The 18,813-nt window shown below is 46.0% G+C and overlaps 2 protein-coding genes across 6 annotated transcripts; both read right to left on the bottom strand.

The window, feature by feature from the left end:
• Positions 1 to 1,079: 1,079 nt before the first annotated feature.
• Positions 1,080 to 14,481, bottom strand: pdxkb (pyridoxal (pyridoxine, vitamin B6) kinase b). Of its 2 annotated transcripts, XM_068326805.1 has the most exons (11): positions 14,064 to 14,476; positions 10,344 to 10,398; positions 7,140 to 7,244; positions 6,970 to 7,053; positions 6,853 to 6,887; positions 6,667 to 6,752; positions 5,659 to 5,704; positions 5,477 to 5,588; positions 5,246 to 5,382; positions 4,955 to 5,021; positions 1,080 to 3,210 (listed from the first exon to the last, which is right to left on the bottom strand). In XM_068326805.1, the coding sequence occupies exons 1-11, from the start codon at positions 14,142 to 14,144 to the stop codon at positions 3,095 to 3,097; spliced, it is 924 nt and encodes a 307-aa protein (XP_068182906.1). In that variant the 5' UTR covers positions 14,145 to 14,476; the 3' UTR covers positions 1,080 to 3,094. The 2 variants fall into 2 exon arrangements, with proteins under 2 accessions (XP_068182906.1, XP_068182907.1); XM_068326806.1 differs by lacking the exon at positions 10,344 to 10,398 and having other exon boundaries at positions 14,064 to 14,481.
• Positions 14,482 to 14,739: 258 nt separating this feature from the next.
• On the bottom strand, positions 14,740 to 18,765 carry LOC137603389 (uncharacterized). Of its 4 annotated transcripts, XM_068326802.1 has the most exons (7): positions 17,562 to 18,762; positions 17,135 to 17,219; positions 16,899 to 16,994; positions 15,599 to 16,804; positions 15,443 to 15,500; positions 15,157 to 15,281; positions 14,742 to 15,082 (listed from the first exon to the last, which is right to left on the bottom strand). In XM_068326802.1, the coding sequence occupies exons 1-7, from the start codon at positions 17,601 to 17,603 to the stop codon at positions 15,054 to 15,056; spliced, it is 1,641 nt and encodes a 546-aa protein (XP_068182903.1). In that variant the 5' UTR covers positions 17,604 to 18,762; the 3' UTR covers positions 14,742 to 15,053. The 4 variants fall into 4 exon arrangements, 3 of the variants coding, with proteins under 3 accessions (XP_068182902.1, XP_068182903.1, XP_068182904.1); XM_068326801.1 differs by having other exon boundaries at positions 14,740 to 15,281; positions 17,562 to 18,764; XM_068326803.1 differs by lacking the exon at positions 14,742 to 15,082 and having other exon boundaries at positions 15,147 to 15,281; positions 15,396 to 15,500; positions 17,562 to 18,765.
• Positions 18,766 to 18,813: the final 48 nt, after the last annotated feature.

Below are 18,813 nucleotides of genomic sequence, written 5' to 3'. Positions count from 1 at the left end.
CTCTGGGTTGGGGGTCTCAATGGCGATCAACGTCTATCTGACCTGAATTCAGGTCACTGCACACGCACAAGCAGCAGTGTTAGGGCCAGCAACTCTAACCAGCTAGTTAACAGCTGGGTTGATCGCATGACATTAAGATTAGATCAGCCATCCCGTCACCTGATTGACACACAGGGCAGCCAATCAGATGGATGACATCTGACTTTTTCCTGGAATTCAGGTTACTACCCATGTGCACACACGGTGCTGAGTCACCAACAACAAGACATTGGAGTTACCTAAATTTTTAGGCTGGACCAAGTGAGAAAACAAGATCTTAACACTTTCATACGGAATGGGAGGAGGACAGGTTTTTTTTTCTGACGTGTTGGATGTGTTTCCCTCATCTCCCATTCTACCATCTCAGTACCAAAGAAGGGAAATGTGTAGCGTCATTTTTGAGTCGCTTGCTTTGGGGTCACGTTGCTCTTGGGCGCCACCTAGTCTGACTTATGGACTCGACCTGAAGGACTTACAGAACTTGGGTCTCAAGCTGCTGCCTGCTAGACTGAAGAGTCCACAGTACATCCTGCAAACCCACAAGTCAGACTCCAGAGAGCAAACAGAGCTGGTGTTGACTGATGCAGATGTGGAAGTGTTTGCGGTTCGCCTAAGCGGCACACAAGACAAAGCCGTAGGATCTCTTCCAACGATTCCACACAAGCCCAAAATGAAGACAATCGTGTCACAATTACTCATTATTAAATAATAATGAGCGTGTAATAATAGCGTGTGTGTGTGTGTGTGTGTGTGTGTAAGGCTGTTTGTTCTACTGTGGAGCTTGAAGGTCAGAATAAGAGATGGAGCTTGTTCTGGTTTACCTGCGAGGCAGAATGAACCGACTGATGTAAATAGACAGGAAGGAGGAGGGGGAGCCCTGCGCCGATCGCCAGATTTAAAGTCCTGCTGTCTGCAAGTCTGTACATTCTAACGGCACAGAAACTGCAAAATAGACCCGAAAATTCATTCCTGGAATAAAGAGCTGCAATTCTTTAAAGGCCAAAGAAAGAATCTCATCAATAAGAGTCAGACTGATGATGTTCATAATTCTTCATCTGTCTTTATTGCATTAGAACATACATTTCTCATATATATCTATATATATATATATTTATATTTTTTATAAATGTGAATTTGTACACTACAATCTTTTATTGGAACATGTTAGAAAATACTTCCAAAAACATAGCACTAAAAACATTTACCAAACAATGATTATTACATCTCCTTCTTTTGTTTTGGCCACTGACAACAGAACAGGATGAGTCCATGAGAGGGGGGGCCGGACCAGCAGTGGTTTCTGTGGGGGGGGCGCACAAGGGGTACAAGGAGGTGGGGGGGTGTATGTGTGCGCAAATCAACCCTAACACACACACACACACACACACACACACACACACACACACACACACACACACACCGATAGCAGAGCTAAGCCGGTTGGACAGGTCAGTCAGTTATGATATGACAATCAGCAGCACAACCACATGACAAAAGTCCATGTTCACCACTGGGGGGTGTACGTCTGCCCCCCACCACATACACACACACTTCTGGCCTCAGATGATAAATCATTTTGTGGTTCGTCTGATTGATTTGATTAAATAAACTGCTTGTTTCTCTTTCTATGATTGCTAATTTAAAATCTTTGGGTCCAGGAAAAGAAAGCAATCAAACGGGGGGGGGGGGGGGGGCAACTCTAAAAACCAAATAATTCACCAGCTAAAAGAAATAAAAGGCAGAATTTAAAACCCACCCACCCCCTCACCCCCCGGTGAGCAGTAGTGTGGTGATGATGTCAGGTTCCTAAGGCAGTCTTCACAGTACAGTTCATAGAGAAACAACAGCGGTACAGAGTAACACTGGCCTACTGGGGGGCCCAGAATTCTGATTGGTCCAGATCATTAGACTATTACTAACACCCCTCCCCCAAATGGGGCCTCCAGTAGAACCAGAACCGACCCACCCATCTGTGGGCTGGATGATATTGTAGAGCATGTGGTCTATGGTACAGTAGCATCACCACGATGGTCCTTACAGTTATAGTACAACATCTATACATCAACTATACATTGTGCGTTTTTTTTTCCGTTTTTTTTCATTTGTTAGATCTTCAAAGGTTCTAGGGGAGTAGACTTAGTCACCATTACATCACTGTTGTAAGACGGGGGTGTGGGGGTGGGGAGGAGCCATAGATAAACAGCGCGGGGGCGGGGCGGAGGCAGTATCGTAGCCCAACAGTCTGGAGGTAGAGTTTTGGAGAAGCGTTAGCAGCTGGAAGCCGCTAACGGCTAACAGAGCTTCGTTTTAGTGAAGCATTTAGTTAGCTTCATCTGGCAGAGTCTTTTACTACGAGAATAATATTAGCTTTAATTCTATAAAATATAGAGGAAATGTTACATTTCATGCTTCCAATATGTCAATTTTGACACTTTTATCAATAGAATTAATCAATAAAGAAAATTAGTCTTCATTGCGCGCCCTTATAAAAGAATTCAACGTGATCCCTTCGAGCCAAAACCACACCAAGAAGTGACATAATGATGTTCAAACGACGACTCAGTATTCTTCAATATTTACAGCACAGCTTCCCTAGCGTTAGCACGCTAGCAACAGTTTAAACGCTGGATGTCTACGTCCTTAAGCTTCCCTAGCGTTAACACGCTAGCAACCGTTTAAATGCTGGACGTCTACATCCTTAAGCTTCCCTAGCGTTAGCACGCTAGCAGCCGTCCCTGAACACACCGACGGGACAGAACGCAGCCTGGGGGGGTCCAACCCGACCCCACTGTCTATCCATGGCTCTGGGTTCCCAGCAGGGCTCACGGGGACAGGAAGTTACGTGTTAAAGGCTCCGTTAAAAGGGGTACGACATTGAGGACTTAAAGGGTAAAGTGGGGGGGGCTAAAGAGGTTACATTACTAAGGGGTCTGGGGGTTGGGGGGTCTGGTGAAGACAGTCAGGGGTTACAGTGATGATATATTTAGCGACTTACAGGATCTGAGAGGTTGATGGTAGGAGAAGACACGTTAGTATGAGTCTCGTGGGGGGGGTGTTAGGATATGACCGTGGCCTCCGTGACTATAGCGGGGTCCTCTATGTCGGCTTTACTCTGAACCATCCTCAGCTCCAGCTGGGGGGGGCTGGGCCTCCGACCGGGACCGGCTAGCTCTGAGAGACAGAGGAACACAGACGTCGGTAAAGGCAGATCAGGCTGAGCGGCGCCCCCTACAGGTTGAACTGTACCCCCTACAGGCTGAACTGCACCCCCTACAGGTTGAACTGCACCCCCTACAGGCTGAACTGCACCCCCTACAGGCTGAGCGGCATAAATTCAGTTATTTAACATTAAGGAGTAGTTACATTTAGTTACATTACACTGAGTTACATTTAGTTACATTTATTAGTTACATTAAGGAGTAGTTACATTTAGTTACATTACACTGAGTTACATTTAGTTACATTTATTAGTTAAATTAAGGAGTAGTTACATTTAGTTACATTACACTGAGTTACATTTAGTTACATTTATTAGTTACATTAAGGAGTAGTTACATTTAGTTACATTACACTGAGTTACATTTAGTTACATTTATTAGTTACATTAAGGAGTAGTTACATTTAGTTACATTACACTGAGTTACATTTAGTTACATTTATTAGTTACATTAAGGAGTAGTTACATTTAGTTACATTACACTGAGTTACATTTAGTTACATTTATTAGTTACATTAAGGAGTAGTTACATTTAGTTACATTACACTGAGTTACATTTAGTTACATTAGTTACATTAAGGAGTAGTTACATTTAGTTACATTACACTGAGTTACATTTAGTTACATTTATTAGTTACATTAAGGAGTAGTTACATTTAGTTACATTACACTGAGTTACATTTAGTTACATTTATTAGTTACATTAAGGAGTAGTTACATTTAGTTACATTACACTGAGTTACATTTAGTTACATTTATTAGTTACATTAAGGAGTAGTTACATTTAGTTACATTACACTGAGTTACATTTAGTTACATTTATTAGTTACATTAAGGAGTAGTTACATTTAGTTACATTACACTGAGTTACATTTAGTTACATTTATTAGTTACATTAAGGAGTAGTTACATTTAGTTACATTACACTGAGTTACATTTAGTTACATTAGTTACATTAAGGAGTAGTTACATTTAGTTACATTACACTGAGTTACATTTAGTTACATTTATTAGTTACATTAAGGAGTAGTTACATTTAGTTACATTACACTGAGTTACATTTAGTTACATTTATTAGTTACATTAAGGAGTAGTTACATTTAGTTACATTACACTGAGTTACATTTAGTTACATTTATTAGTTACATTAAGGAGTAGTTACATTTAGTTACATTACACTGAGTTACATTTAGTTACATTTATTAGTTACATTAAGGAGTAGTTACATTTAGTTACATTACACTGAGTTACATTTAGTTACATTTATTAGTTACATTAAGGAGTAGTTACATTTAGTTACATTACACTGAGTTACATTTAGTTACATTAGTTACATTAAGGAGTAGTTACATTTAGTTACATTACACTGAGTTACATTTAGTTACATTTATTAGTTACATTAAGGAGTAGTTACATTTAGTTACATTACACTGAGTTACATTTAGTTACATTTATTAGTTACATTAAGGAGTAGTTACATTTAGTTACATTACACTGAGTTACATTTAGTTACATTTATTAGTTACATTAAGGAGCAGTTACATTTAGTAGTTACATCTGGCCCTTTCAGGACAGCCATTATGTTGATGTGGCCCCCGGTGAAAATTAGTTTGACACCCCTGCTCTACAGGATCTGTTTATCATGAGTGGGCGCTGATGCTAATGCTAATGCTAACGCAGCGGCGCAGCTATCCTTACCGTGAGCGTAGGAGATGGTCCTCTGGATGACGTGATGCATCACCGAGAACGTTTTCTCACAGGCCGTCTGAGGAGGAACCAGAGAGAAACCCGCCATCAGGTTCACGGATCAAACGTGTGTTTGAGCGACGCCACGAACCCCCACCCCCAGATCATCATGACAATGCGTTTCTAACACAGATATGACAACTAGAGGCAGATTAGGGCGGGCCGTGGTGTTCCATCAACGAGATATGCCCAACAAATAATCATCTCACACACACACACACACACACACACACACACAGGTACCTTCAGGTCGTTGGGGTAGTGGTGTGTCCACGCTAGGAGCATAGCAGCAAACAGATCTCCGGTCCCCACGAACACGGCGTCCACCTTGGGGACCTCTATCCGGACCCTCTGTGTGGTTCTGCTGCCGTCGGGACGAACTAAACACGGGAACACACACGCAACACGGGAAGGGTTTCTATTGGTCGGCTGCTCTCGTTAGCGGATCCACACGCTAACTCGGGGGTCACGTACCGTGGCGCTGGCTGCCCAGCGACACCAGGAAGCGGTCTCCTAGTCGGGGGGGCAGGTCAGAGGAGGTGATGACCACCGTGTCCGGGCCCATAGCGTGGAGCAGGTCCATCACCTGGAGAGAGCCAGAGGAAGATTTACAAAGAAATAAAAACCCCAGAGGAGCCGCCGGGGCGACTGGTTACCTCCACAGCGTCCTTCTCTGTGCTGATGTTCTTCCCCGTCAACAACCTGAACCAGAAGGAGACAAACACGATCAATAATGATAGAACCCATTGTTACAACCAGAAGGAGACAAACAAACCCTCTCTGGTTCTGCAGTGACACGTATTCACCACTAGGAGGAGCAACCTGGTTGAGGAGAACAAAATACAGTAATCCCTCGTTCCTCGTGGTTAATGCGTCCAGGAACGACAAGCGATTAACGAATCCAGTGATAGAGAGGCAAACTCTTTATTTTATTATTAACGTTAATTTAAGCATTTAAGAACCCCACCATACTGATATTAAACCACCTTCTATCTGTATTACCTTTACAACACTGATAGACTGTTTAAAGTGGTTTTGTGTCTCACTGAAGTCCGAGACTCACGGAACATAGCACACTTCTGGATGCTGTCAGCCAATAGAATGCGCATACGGTATCATGTGACTGCCTACCAAAAATCCGCAATGAGGTGAAGTCGTGATGTGCGAGGACACACTGTACTCCTTAATGTTAAATAACTGAATTTCTGACTGATTCTAGTTCCAAACATTACAGTTAGACAGAAAAAACATGTTTGTTTCTCTGTTCTAACATGAATCCTTTTAATTTGTCAGGTTATTAAACCCACAGAACTCCATCAATCAAGGATCAAACTATCAATCAATGAAGAAAAATAACATCAGACACAAGTTAGGAAACAAGTTAATATAAAATGGTTTAAAAGGGTTTAATTACTACATTGTGGGTAATGTAGTTTGGTCAAAGCACACTTTTGACCTATTTATTTTGAGACACTCTGACCTTTACTGCTCTTGCGGGCCACAGAAAATGATGTGGAGGGCCATTTGGCCCCCGGGCCTTGTGTTTGACACATGTGATGTAAAGTAATTTAATGGTTCTGTCTGAACGCGTTGAGATGAAACTGCTGGATTCTGATCTGAGTGTGTGAAATGAGATGTGTGTGAATAATGGTGAAATCACTCACTCGGCCTCGAACTGGTTTGGAGTGATGATGTCAGCGACGGGAACCACCTTGTTCTTATAGACTGGATAAAGGTTCTGAGGAACGTACTGTCCAATCAGAGAACAGCTGAGAGTCAGAACACATCTTGTCTCTACATGATGAGCGCAGCCAATCAGAGGGCACAGCTGCACAAACAGATCGTCTCACCATAGATCCGTGATCACCGAGGACGGGGTCGCAAACTGAAAAGAGAGGGAGAGTCGGGATGAACACCAACGGATCGGCTGCAGCGGCATGACGGCTCAGGGGTCAGAGGTCACTCACCGTACACCAGGTTGGGGTTGGCTCTCTTCAGCTCCTGGACGATATCCACCACCATCTCCAGGAAGGACGTGTCTCTGGTGTACCCTGAACGCAACGCACACCAACAACACACATGAGGACCTATAGGGGAGGGGGGCGGAGCCCCGCGTGTGCGTTGGTGATCACCTGACCTGTCAGCACGTAGTCGTACTGGTGCACGTTGTTCAGTTTGATTCCCTCGTAGAGAACATGGAGCTCGTCGGCCGTCAGCACCTGACCCTTCCAGTGAGAGTAGCCTGCAGAGGACACACACACACAGACACACACACACACACACACACACACACACACACACACACACACACACACACACACAGTCTAGTCTTATAACCTTCGTTGTTCTTCTGAAGTGATAAATAACTGTAAACATTCATCTCAGTCACTAAACACAGACGGATCCTTCCTGTCTGCAGTTCAGGAGACCGTCTTTAGTTTCTGATTGGTCAATAGAGATGGAGCCTCGCGTGTGGGGGCGGGGCCTGTGGCGGTTAATGCTTGGATACTACCCATAACCCTTTGCTGGATGTCTTGTCTTCAGCGCTCACGCAAAAGAAAGAAACACACAAACTCACACACACACACAGTAGATTCTCGTGTGTGTGTGTGTGTGTGTGTGTATTTGTGTGTGTTTGGGTATGTGGCGAATGCTAAAGTAACTGCGTGTCTGTGCGTATGACATGTTTGCTGCAGGCCAATGATGTCGCAGCTCCAGGTGAGTCACAGCCTAGTCACATGGTGTGTTTGTGGGGGTGGGAGGGGGGGTTCTGGTTGCCAAGTAACAAGCTGGGAGAAAGCCAAAGGGGGGTAAGAAAGAGAGATGAGCAGCCGGTCCGTGAATGTATCAGAAAGAGAAAGACAGCGACAGACAAACTGGGGGGTGGGGGGGGGGCTGGCCTGCAGATAAGCGTCATTTGCTGCTGTCGCATCATCCACTCCCCCGTCTTTCCCTCCATCATCTCCGTCTCTTCCTCTGCATTCAGCCTCTCAGACACTCACATCACTTTCAATGTCGGCCAACGTCTTAAAATGAAAAGGAATTCAGTGAATCCATGTGCCAGGTCTGATTTCTGATTCCAGGTCTGATTTCTGATTCCAGGTCTGATTTCTGAGTCCAGGTTTGATTTCTGAGTCCAGGTCTGATTTCTGAGTCCAGGTCTGATTTCTGATTCCAGGTCTGATTTCTGAGTCCAGGTCTGATTTCTGAGTCCAGGTCTGATTTCTGATTCCAGGTCTGATTTCTGAGTCCAGGTCTGATTTCTGATTCCAGGTCTGATTTCTGAACGTCCTCACAGATCAATCTCGTTCCACACTCCCCTCTGAAACACGATCATCTTCACCATTCGTCCACTCAACATCGCCGGTCTCCAAAAAGAACCGACCGTGTCAGACCGGGCTGGTTCCAAACCAAACGCCTCCTGCTTGAACTGAACTGCACAGACCTGGACGTCCCAGGCGGAAGGAGTTTGGGTCACTGTCTTCATGTTTGTTAACGTGCTTCACTCCCCAGCCACACGCGTGTTACTCTGACCCATCATGAAGAAACAACCACCACAGCGCTCAGCTGATTCATCCAGAGTTCATGAACAACATGAAGCTGGACCTGTAACGGGGGTGGGGGGGTACTCATTCACAAACCTGGACATGACAAGATAGTAGAGGAAACCTTTCACCACCAACTCTGATCATCAGGAACAAACCATTGAATTGTGTACAAAGCAGCAGGTCATTGTGACACTGTCGTTTGTATCTATGAGTGTAAATCGAACGTTCCTATCTTGAGGACGACCTGTACACATTCCTTATCCTCTAGATTATGGGTGCTCATCATGTCTATCGCAATCGACCGGCCAATCCCGACAGTAGGGCAGATTGTATGACATTAATAACATCAACATCTTGAATTTTGCTCCTTGGGTACGCACAAACACAATGCTAACTACACAAACAGGAAGTTAGCCAGCAGGTTACCTACAATTATAAGCCTTTTTTGTCTTAAACTTCAGTAGAATTATAAACATGAGTTGGGGAGCAGGACCAAGAAAGAAATTAAAATCTTAATACCTTCATAAGGAATGGGAGGAGGACTTATTTTACACTATGACATTTTCGAGGTGAGTTCGCCTCATCTGTTCACAGAAAGTACGACATCGACTTTGTGCTGAAAACTGAGCTGAGAAAGAGAAAAGCTGAAGGAACTAAAAAGCCAGTTGTTCAGAAAGTTATTTCTTTTCTTTCTTTCTTTTTGATTTGTTAAACTTCCAGAACCTGGTGTCAGAGCTGGAGATCCAAGGGAAGTCCTGTGTGATAGCCAACAGTCCATGCTGCACAGAGCAGATTGACAAACACTTTCAAGACATTTTTTTGCTTGAGCCAGTCACTACATTTATGTACTCACATCAGAAATTGCAGCCCTGTGTCACCTCAACCCATCTGGAGGTAAAGATGACATTTTGACACAACAAGCCGACATTCAGCTTAACTCCAGAGCTCATGGACAGATCTGGAACTTACTAAGAGGAAAAGTATGCCCACCTGAGGACATGTTCTACCTCCTAGAATGCATTATTCACCTCCACTTATTTATGTGAGCCTTTTCCCACATTAAGATCATTCAGTCAAACTGACTAAAGATCATTTAAAATGTGCTTGAGGCTGGCTGTCAGCTTCCATGCAGACGATGTACCCCTGGTTGATTCCATTCAGTGCATCATCAGCGTAAACTCAGAACATGACCAGAAAATGTACACAGTTAATAGATGGATGGAAACCTAACGTATCCCGTGGGGATATTATTTAATTTTTTGTGTAATATGGGCTCATGCCTGGTACATCGGCATCAACTGTATATATAAAGAATTCTCAGATAGAGGACAGTAGATAGACCTACGCAATAAAAAAATACTGCCCACAATGACGTGTTCTATTGGAATCCTGTCTTTTGGTAATTATTGAGCCTCTGCACCTGTTTAACCAAGATATTAAAAAAAGCTAACAGCACCAGCAGTGTTCACTTTCAAGGTGTCAAAGGTCAAACAGAGCCAAACAGTGTTCATGGATAGACCAAATGAATGAATGGCTGCTCCCTGCACCCCCCTCCCCCTTTTGACGCTCGCTCTGATGTCATTGGGGGTGGGGGGGAGACAACTCATCCAAAGCTGGACTCCCCCAGCTGTGGAGTCATTAGCCTGAACACAGACTCCTGTCTAACGGTGGCGAGCACTTCATCACGATGCCGCTGAGTCATTCACACCTACACTCTCCCATTACAGCGCCGCACACGCATCACGCCACAGCGCACGCATCACTCCACACCAGACACGCTGCAGCCGTCTCACCTGTGTGGTTGGAGAACTGGACGGAGTTGATGGAGTCCACCTCAAACCCTAAAACCTGCACAGAACACACAGAGGACAGACTGTCAGCAGAGATGACCTTGACCTTTGACCTTGGAGCCACACTGACGCTCCAGCTTCTAGGTGACCTTCTGTTTGTTTGAGCGGTACGTTCAGGGACGTCTGATTCGGCGTTGGCTTCGGTTTAGCTGAGCAGAAATTGTCCGTTTACCCATAATCCTCCACGTGAAAATGTGGCGTGACGGCTCATCGTGTTCCTCTAATGCAAACGCTGCTGACGTACAGGAGTGTATTTGTGTCTCGCTGGTGTACACGAGGCTCAGAATGTGATATTTAGGTCACATCCCTCCTCCCTCGATGATTCCTGGAGTCAGTCAGAGGACGCCGCTGACGGCGAAGCATCAACAGCCAGAGGACAGGAAGTTAAAGGAAAGCAAACGTTCACATTTCTACCAGAACCTTCATGTCCTCAACAAAAACTAGTTTCTGTTACCGTCAATCAAAAACATTTAACGTTCACTAATCGATTACTTTTGGTTTTACTCGACATGAACTCCGAGTCCACAGCACTGACATCACCAGGAGGAATCCTGTGGCAGCCAATCAGGGCCCTGCTTCCTCAGATCACGTTGACATGCCTGAGATTCTCTGAGAAGGATGCCATGCATCCTTGTCGTCGTCGTCTCGTCAACAGTGAATGAATCACAGCAGTGACTCTGGACACTGAGCTTCCCGTTTAGTTTAAAATATAGATTTTTCCCAGGAAACAACTTTTCCCGTCGTGTTTAAACTTCTCCAGCAGGTGAACGGGTGACGACTCTGACCAACTGGATCCGACACGGACCTCACATCCATTCATCTTCTCCTTCATGCTGAAGCAGTTCCTGAAGGGTCTAAACCACATGTGTCAAACTCAAGGCCCGGGGGCCAAATGTGGCCCTCCACATCATTTAATGTGGCCCGCAAGAGCATAAAAGGTCAGAGTGTCTAAAAATAAACAGGTCAAAAGTGTGTTTTGACAAAAACTACATTTCCCACAATGCAGTAGTTCAGCCCATCTGAACTCTGACTAAATGTTGTGAACAAAGTTGATGTCCTAACTTGTGTCTGATGTTATTTTTCTTTATTGATTGATAGTTTGATCCTTGATTGATGGAGTTCTGTGGGTTTAATAACCTGACAAATGAAAAGGATTCATGTTAGAACAGAGAAACAAACAAACATGTTTTTTCTGTCTAACTGTAATGTTTGGAACTAGAATCAGTCAGAAATTCAGTTGTTTAACATTAAGGAGTAGTTACATTTAGTTACATTACACTGAGTTACATTTAGTTACATTTATTAGTTACATTAAGGAGTAGTTACATTTAGTTACATTACACTGAGTTACATTGAGTTACATTTATTAGTTACATTAACGAGTAGTTACATTTATTTCGCACTATACTTAGCTACATTTCTAAGTTACATCTGGCCCTTTGAGGACAGTCGTTATGCTGATGTGGCCCTCGGTGAAAATGAGTTTGGTTTAAACATTATAAACTTTCTTGGTTCTTCATCTAAATCACAAAATATTACTTGGCTTGAATACAGGAGATTTACAACCTTGAATTTAACTCGTTTAAGTTGTACAAATGACTGTTTAAAGATGTTTTGTTAACTGCTTTTTATTCCTTTTCACGAACTGCTATCATCGCGTTTGACCTTTATAATTAGATTGTGGAATCTAATAAAAATAATCATTACCCTAATCTACATGTACTCCAGAGATCCATGAATAGTTATTACAAACATTGGTGACCTGAAGGCGCTGCCGGCGACCTTTATTCCTGCTTGAGAGCGCCACTCCGGTTCAGACGCAGGTCGCCCTCTACTCTGAACATTCGCCTGCCGCAAACACGCCTCATCGGCCGTGGTGCTCGTGCCGAACGCTGGTGACAAGCATCAGAGCCCAGCAGCCATTAGGGAACCGCAGAACGCGTCCCGGGGCAGAGCGCGCTAAAAATAGCCGCTGCGCTCCTCACAACAAGTGAAAGTCTTTCTGGATGACGGGACACGAATAAACCAGCATCATCATCATCATCACCACCGACGATGATGCTGCTGCCGCTGGGGATGGAACTACACCAGCACCATCGTCATGGCGATTCAACACCCAAAGCAATCACTTTCATCACCCTGCTGTCAACATTAGGCGTCATAAAGGAGATTAAATCCTCTGTGGGAGCTTCATTAAAACTGTTCCTGCATCCAGATGCGACTTGTCGTCCCGTCAGGTTCAGAACGGGACGGACACGTCTCACAGCTCAGTGTGTTATCACTACGGTCGTCACGTTAACAAGGACGTGATGAGAGGGAACCAGACGAGGAGAAATCATCATCTCCTTAATGTGTGGCTGCCCGGCGAACGCCCGGAGCTGCCAGCTACTTAAACATTATTGAGGGGGGCCATTAACCAGCTACGCTAACCTAAAGCAGAGCAGGACACCTGACCCAGAGTTCACAGCGCCGGGTCCGTTCACACCTAATGAGACGCAGATTAACGTGCGCCACAACGCGGGTGGGACTGCAAACACGCCGATTTTATGATGCTACAAATATAAAACACAGTCAGGCGTTAGTGGGGATTAATTTGTGCAAATTAGATGAAAAAAGTCAAGAGTTCTTCTGGAGTTGTTTCCAGAACAGACACCAAACTGTGTGTTATTAGTCTAATGAATCATTCATGACCTGCTGAAACGCTCACACACACCACATCACTGAATTCTGCACAAAAGGGAGGAAACGGCTCTGAAGCCCTCAGGAAGTGTCTTCCTCCACCAGCGTCATCGTCACAGATAACTGGAAAACACTTCCTGTCAACATCCGGGCCGCTTGAAGGAGAAACACACACACGTGTGTGTGTGTGTGTGTGTCTGCAGAGAACGCATCCTGTTTCATGGCACTGTGTGCTGTATGATTGCACATGCTGTGATGATGTCACCGTGATGACATCACACCAGATGAAACAATAACATCATTTCCTCCTCCTGGACACTTCCTGTTATCAGCTCGTCATCATTTGTTTTCTATTTATCCCAACATGAATCTAAACCCACAACAACCTCCTTAAATATCCTGGAGACCACAAACAAACAAACAAACAAACAAACAAGCTCCTCCAGCTGCTCCTCAGGTGGAGGAGAGATCACGTGACCAGGGTCCATCTGGAACAGACGTTCCAGGTCGTTCCAGCTGTCTGGACAACTACCAGACTGCATTCTGGGTAAAGGTCCCCACTGACCTCTGGGACTAGACCCATCCGGTGCGTCCGGTCACCGGTGAGAACCACCGTGACCTCTATGGCGCTCACCGGTTATCCAGGTGGGGGTCATTCGATGAGCACCCTGAACGTGCGTCCCTGAACTCACCACCGGTCGGTAAACCGGTCGGTAAACCGGTCGGTAAACCGGTCGGTAAACCGATCTGCGGTCGGCAGTTTCCTCGTGACGGTCAAACCCAAACGCACCTGGATCCATTATCGGACACCCCCCAATGACAGGTGTCGCGCCGGAATTTTACCGGGACTTCCTCCTTCGTGAACACGACGACACCCGTCACCGTCACGCGACCGTTACCCGTCCCGGTAAACACGTGACCCCCGGCCCCCCCGTGAAGCAGCTGCTGCGTGTCCGGTAACGGGTGCGTGCGGGCGGGGTGTACCTGTAGCGGGAACGAGGCGCTCTTGTTGCCCACGTACCCCCGGACGACGTGGCTCTGGATGGACAGGACCCGGCATTCCATGGCGGCTCCCGGTCGGCCTGGAGCGGTGCAGCTAATCCGTGGCTTCAGCGGCAGACACGTCCGCGCATACCCGCCCCGGAGCGGCCTGAAGGCGGCGACGGCACGGCCGGTGAGCGGCTAGCGGGCTAGCTTGGCTAGCTAGCTGAAGGGCTGCGTGTGGCGCGAGGCAGCGACGGGCTGAGTGTGAGCTGGGCGCGCGCGTGTTGTGGTTGGAGGCTGCTGGGTTTCGGCGCGCGCGTGACAGGCGGCGGGAAGGGGGGGCGCGTGCCAGCAGGAACTATTAAAATCGAACCGCTGACGTGTTCCGGTGGACTTCAGGTGACGGACAGGAACACAAACAAAGGTGTCACGCGCTGACCGGAGATTCGACGGGTCGCGTGCGGATCCACTGAAGGACAAAATCCAAAATTAAGCCTCACGCGCCAGACTTCTGCGCAGGCAACGCGAGGGGCAGCCTAACGCCAATGACGTCACCAGACGGACACGGAGCAGGAAAATTGTCCGACGCGGAGTGACGACCGGAAACGGTTTGTGTTCTGTGGTCAAGGCATCGCTTTTATTTGTTTATTGACATGAACTGACGTCATAAACTAAACGACACGTCACACCTGCCGTCCGTGGAGGGGGGGGTTCCATCAGAGTCGTGACTGGGGGGATCTGACACACAGGCTGTTACTATAAAGACACAGGAGGCATACTGACGGGTGGCACAGCGCCCCCTGCTGGGGGGTTCCGGCTCTTCTCAAAGACACAACATAAACAAGGGAACACGACGGTGGGGGGGGGTTGTTGTTGTGACCCCACACACAAACAAGGAGTGGTTCTGGCTGGTGATGGCGGCAGATGATCCGTACAAACCTCCTGTGGGAGCTGAAGGGGGGGGGTGTCTAGAGCGTGGAAGAGCAGTCCTCATGAGTTGGGGTCCTCGTTTCTGGGCTCTAAGGAGAAAACAAATAATTTATGTCACAGGTGGAAGCCGATTGGTTGTGGGATCGCCCCCGTCCCTCCTCACCGCTGAAGGTGAATTCTGGGAAGCGGCTCAGGTCTCCGCCCCCGTGACGCCTCTGGAGCTCTTTGGTCTCCTGTGAGAGACGCTGCTGGTAATCAAGCTCCGCCTCCAGCCGCCCTTCAGTCCAGCTTACAGGAGGAACCAGGTCACATGTTAACCTCCGTATTATTATATTAGAATGGAACATTGAAGTATGCAAACACAACCTAAAGGTGAATATTCATCAGCTCAGGTTGAAACACCTCTCAGCCCATCACGGCTCCCAGGACCTCCAGTCAAAGGGTTCTACCTGTGTGTCCTGTATTCCCTGATCTTCTCCAGAAACAGTCTCTGAACCGGATCCACACCTGAAAACACGTGAAACCAAAAGTCTCATCCCAGGCGTTCAAATGAAGGAGGGGGGTGCACACGAGCGTGAACCCACTGCCAACAGGGTGAAACTTACCCTTCAAGGTATCTGCTCCTCCGACCTCCTGGATGTGGTTCTCTGTTGCCACGGTTACATGTCCAGTGTCTGAACAGAGCAGCTCCTCCGTCGGAGCGCCTTCAAACACGCATTCCGTTTGCAGGGTGTAGGTTGTCCCATCAGACACCGCTCCGTTCTCCACCTCCATCCTGGTCTCTTCCACCAGACGTTCTGCTTCTGTCTCCAGGTCATCAGAGGTTCCACTCAGAGCCTCGGTTCCTGAAGGAGCCTCAGCCAGACTCACAAACTTGAGCGCCGAGGCGTGGAGAACATTCTCATCCTGTTGCTGCTGGTTCTGGTCCACTAGGGAAACATCTAGAGGCTGAGAACCTACCACGACCTCCTTCACATAGTCCACCTCAGCTTCTGTGCCTTCAGAAATGGAATCAAGTGACAACATCTCAGCCTGGGATGTGTCCTCAAGGACAGCAGTCTCTCCTGTTGTAGTCTTCACCTCCATCTCCTCTTTTGTTCCTCCCTCAGCTTCTTTGTGAAATGCTCTCCATGTTTCTAGCAGAACTTTGGTGTCCAGACCTCTGGGTTCAGTTATCGATTCCTGCGTCTCCTCCACAAGCAAAGACTCTCTGTCAGTTCCTGCAGGCGGATCAGAGGCTGGACAGAGAAGCCTTCCACCTTCTGCTTCCAGTTCATGAAGATCTGAAGATCTGGGTTCTGCTGCTGGTTCTGCTGGGACATCACTCAGTGGAGGCTCAGCGAACACAGCGGTAGCTTCTACTGCTGGTTCTACTGTCATTTCTATCATTGGTTCTGTGGAAGCAGATGAGACATCTGGCATCAGCTGGACGGGACCTTCAACAGAAGCAGCTCCGTCTCCACACATCTCCACGGTGGACGGTCTGAGTTCTGCTGATGGTTCTGATAGCTTTAAAGGTGAAGATGTTCCTCCATTCGTGTCCACGTGTTCTTCTGGAGCCAGTTCTCCATTGGGTTCTGTGGTTTCAGCTGAAGCCGGACCTTCTATCACAAGCTGATTGGATCCAGTTGGAGGAACAGACTCTTGCATGGGTTCAAGAGGAGAAGACAAAGATGAGTCTGAGGAACCCGGCGTGTTTGAGCTTGCTGGAGATGTGGAGAAGACAACCGGCTCTGGTTGGACCAATGGAGGGACGCGTGAGTGGGAGGTCTTCACTGAGGGACTGCTGGGGGCTTTATGAGTGGGTAGAGCTGCAGGATGGAAGGCAAAGAAGGACAGGAAGTAGATGATGGATCCTAGTTCATTCACATTAACAGCTTCCTATGAGGAATGTGTTCTGCTGACCTCCACCAGACGGCGCTGCTGAGCCCGGCCGGCGCTGAGAGAAGAGCTGCTCCAGAAGCTCCACCACATCCAGGGCCGGTTGGGGCTTCGCCTTCTCTGTGGAGGAAGGAGACGAGACTGAGCACCGGGTCACCTTCTGGACACACACGCACACACACACACACACACACACACACACACACACACACACACACACACACACACACTCACACACACACAGCTTGTGTTAAGCTTACTGATGTGTGTTCTTCGTGGTTGTTTTCTGTCTGATGGTCTGGAACTGAATGGAGTGGTGAGAGGCCTCCATGTCAATCTGCACCTCTGAACACACACACACACACACACACACACACACACACAGAAATTGTGAGTTTACAGGAGGCAACGTAAAAATCACTAGTTTAGTTTTATCCATTAATGTTCCTGGAACTGGATCAGGTCTGTTTACACAGGGTTACAAACATTATAATATATATATATATATATATATATATATATATATATATATATATATATATAATGATTATTATAATTTTAATAAATAGATGATCAATTAATGCAGTTTATTCAAAGCATGGTTATTCCTCCTTCCAGGATAGAACAAATGAGGAGTAAAGGAACACAGACAGTGTTATTCCATCAAATCTGTCGACATGTACTCACATTTAAACGGAACGCTCCTCCTCTGAACCAAGGAGCAGCCATGACGTTTTAAACCAGTCGGTTTGTCAGAAACTTGGTGCGTCTCCGGTAAAGTGACGTCATTCCGTTCCGACGAACCGACGTTAAAACTCACTTAACGAGTAGTAAAAGTTTGGAAATTTGCAATTGACAAATTCACAGTTTACAAGCTAATTATTATTCTGACGTCACGCAGCGATCATCAACATTACTTCCGGGTATCTTCGTGACGTAATCAAAGCAACGTTACAATCTATTTGTTTATTAGCTCGCTAGCTAACGCGTTGACGTTAGCTGTCCTGCTCGATAACAGCGTTGACCTTTCCGAGCTCAGAAGAACACTTCCGGTCACGCTGTCAAAGTAAAACCCAAATGACTTGTTCGACACTCATTTTAATTTTTCCTGTGATATTTAAGGAAAAACAGTTTATTTCATTAAATAGACCGTATTTATTCCCTTAAAATAACTTAAGGCTCAGTAAGTGACTTTAAGTATTTATTTATGTCACTTTTTAGTTTTCAAACACAACAAAACCTTTCATCATGCGTTTTGTAAACTAATTTAAGTCCGGGTGCTTTTATTTTGACAGGACTTCCGGCTCCTCTGTGACTGAGTGCTAGCTTGACGCAGGAACAACGCCCCGCCCCCCCCATCCCTGCACATAGCCGGAGAATCCGAACCGGAGCCGCCGGTACCGGTCAGTCCGGTAGACTTAGCGGTTCTGGAGCGGAGCAGGGCCAGCCTGGTGACGTCATTCTTCCCCAGTTTGACCCAGACTCTCACGTCATGTTTATTCGTACAGGTAAGACAACAAGGTGGTGACGTCAGAGTACTTAATCAATTGTCACAGAAACTTGAATTCTATGGATTTATAAATTACCTGGTGACTCCTGCTCGGTACCAGAGCAAAATATTTTGTTATAATCTCAAAAATAATTTCTGGGAAAAATAATTTTGAGAAGTTGTTTGAATTAGTAGTTTGTAAAATAATAGTTTTAAAAGAATAGAATAAGAAACACACGAGAATGTGGCTTCCTTTAGGTCTTACACAGATTTAGATTCATACATAATTTATTTAATGGAAATTTCGAGAAAACTATTTTGGTAATTTTGTAGTCAGAGAAATAAGTAGAGCTGCTCTGTCTCTGTTTCTGCAAGTTTTTGTAATTATTTAAAGAAATTGGAAATAAATTATATATGCAAAATAAACAAAAGCCAAATCAAACAAACTGG

Source organism: Antennarius striatus, chromosome 11 (genome assembly GCF_040054535.1).
Source record: "Antennarius striatus isolate MH-2024 chromosome 11, ASM4005453v1, whole genome shotgun sequence".
NCBI classification, from domain to species: Eukaryota; Metazoa; Chordata; class Actinopteri; order Lophiiformes; family Antennariidae; genus Antennarius; species Antennarius striatus.
This window is presented reverse-complemented; position numbering and strand designations above follow the sequence as displayed.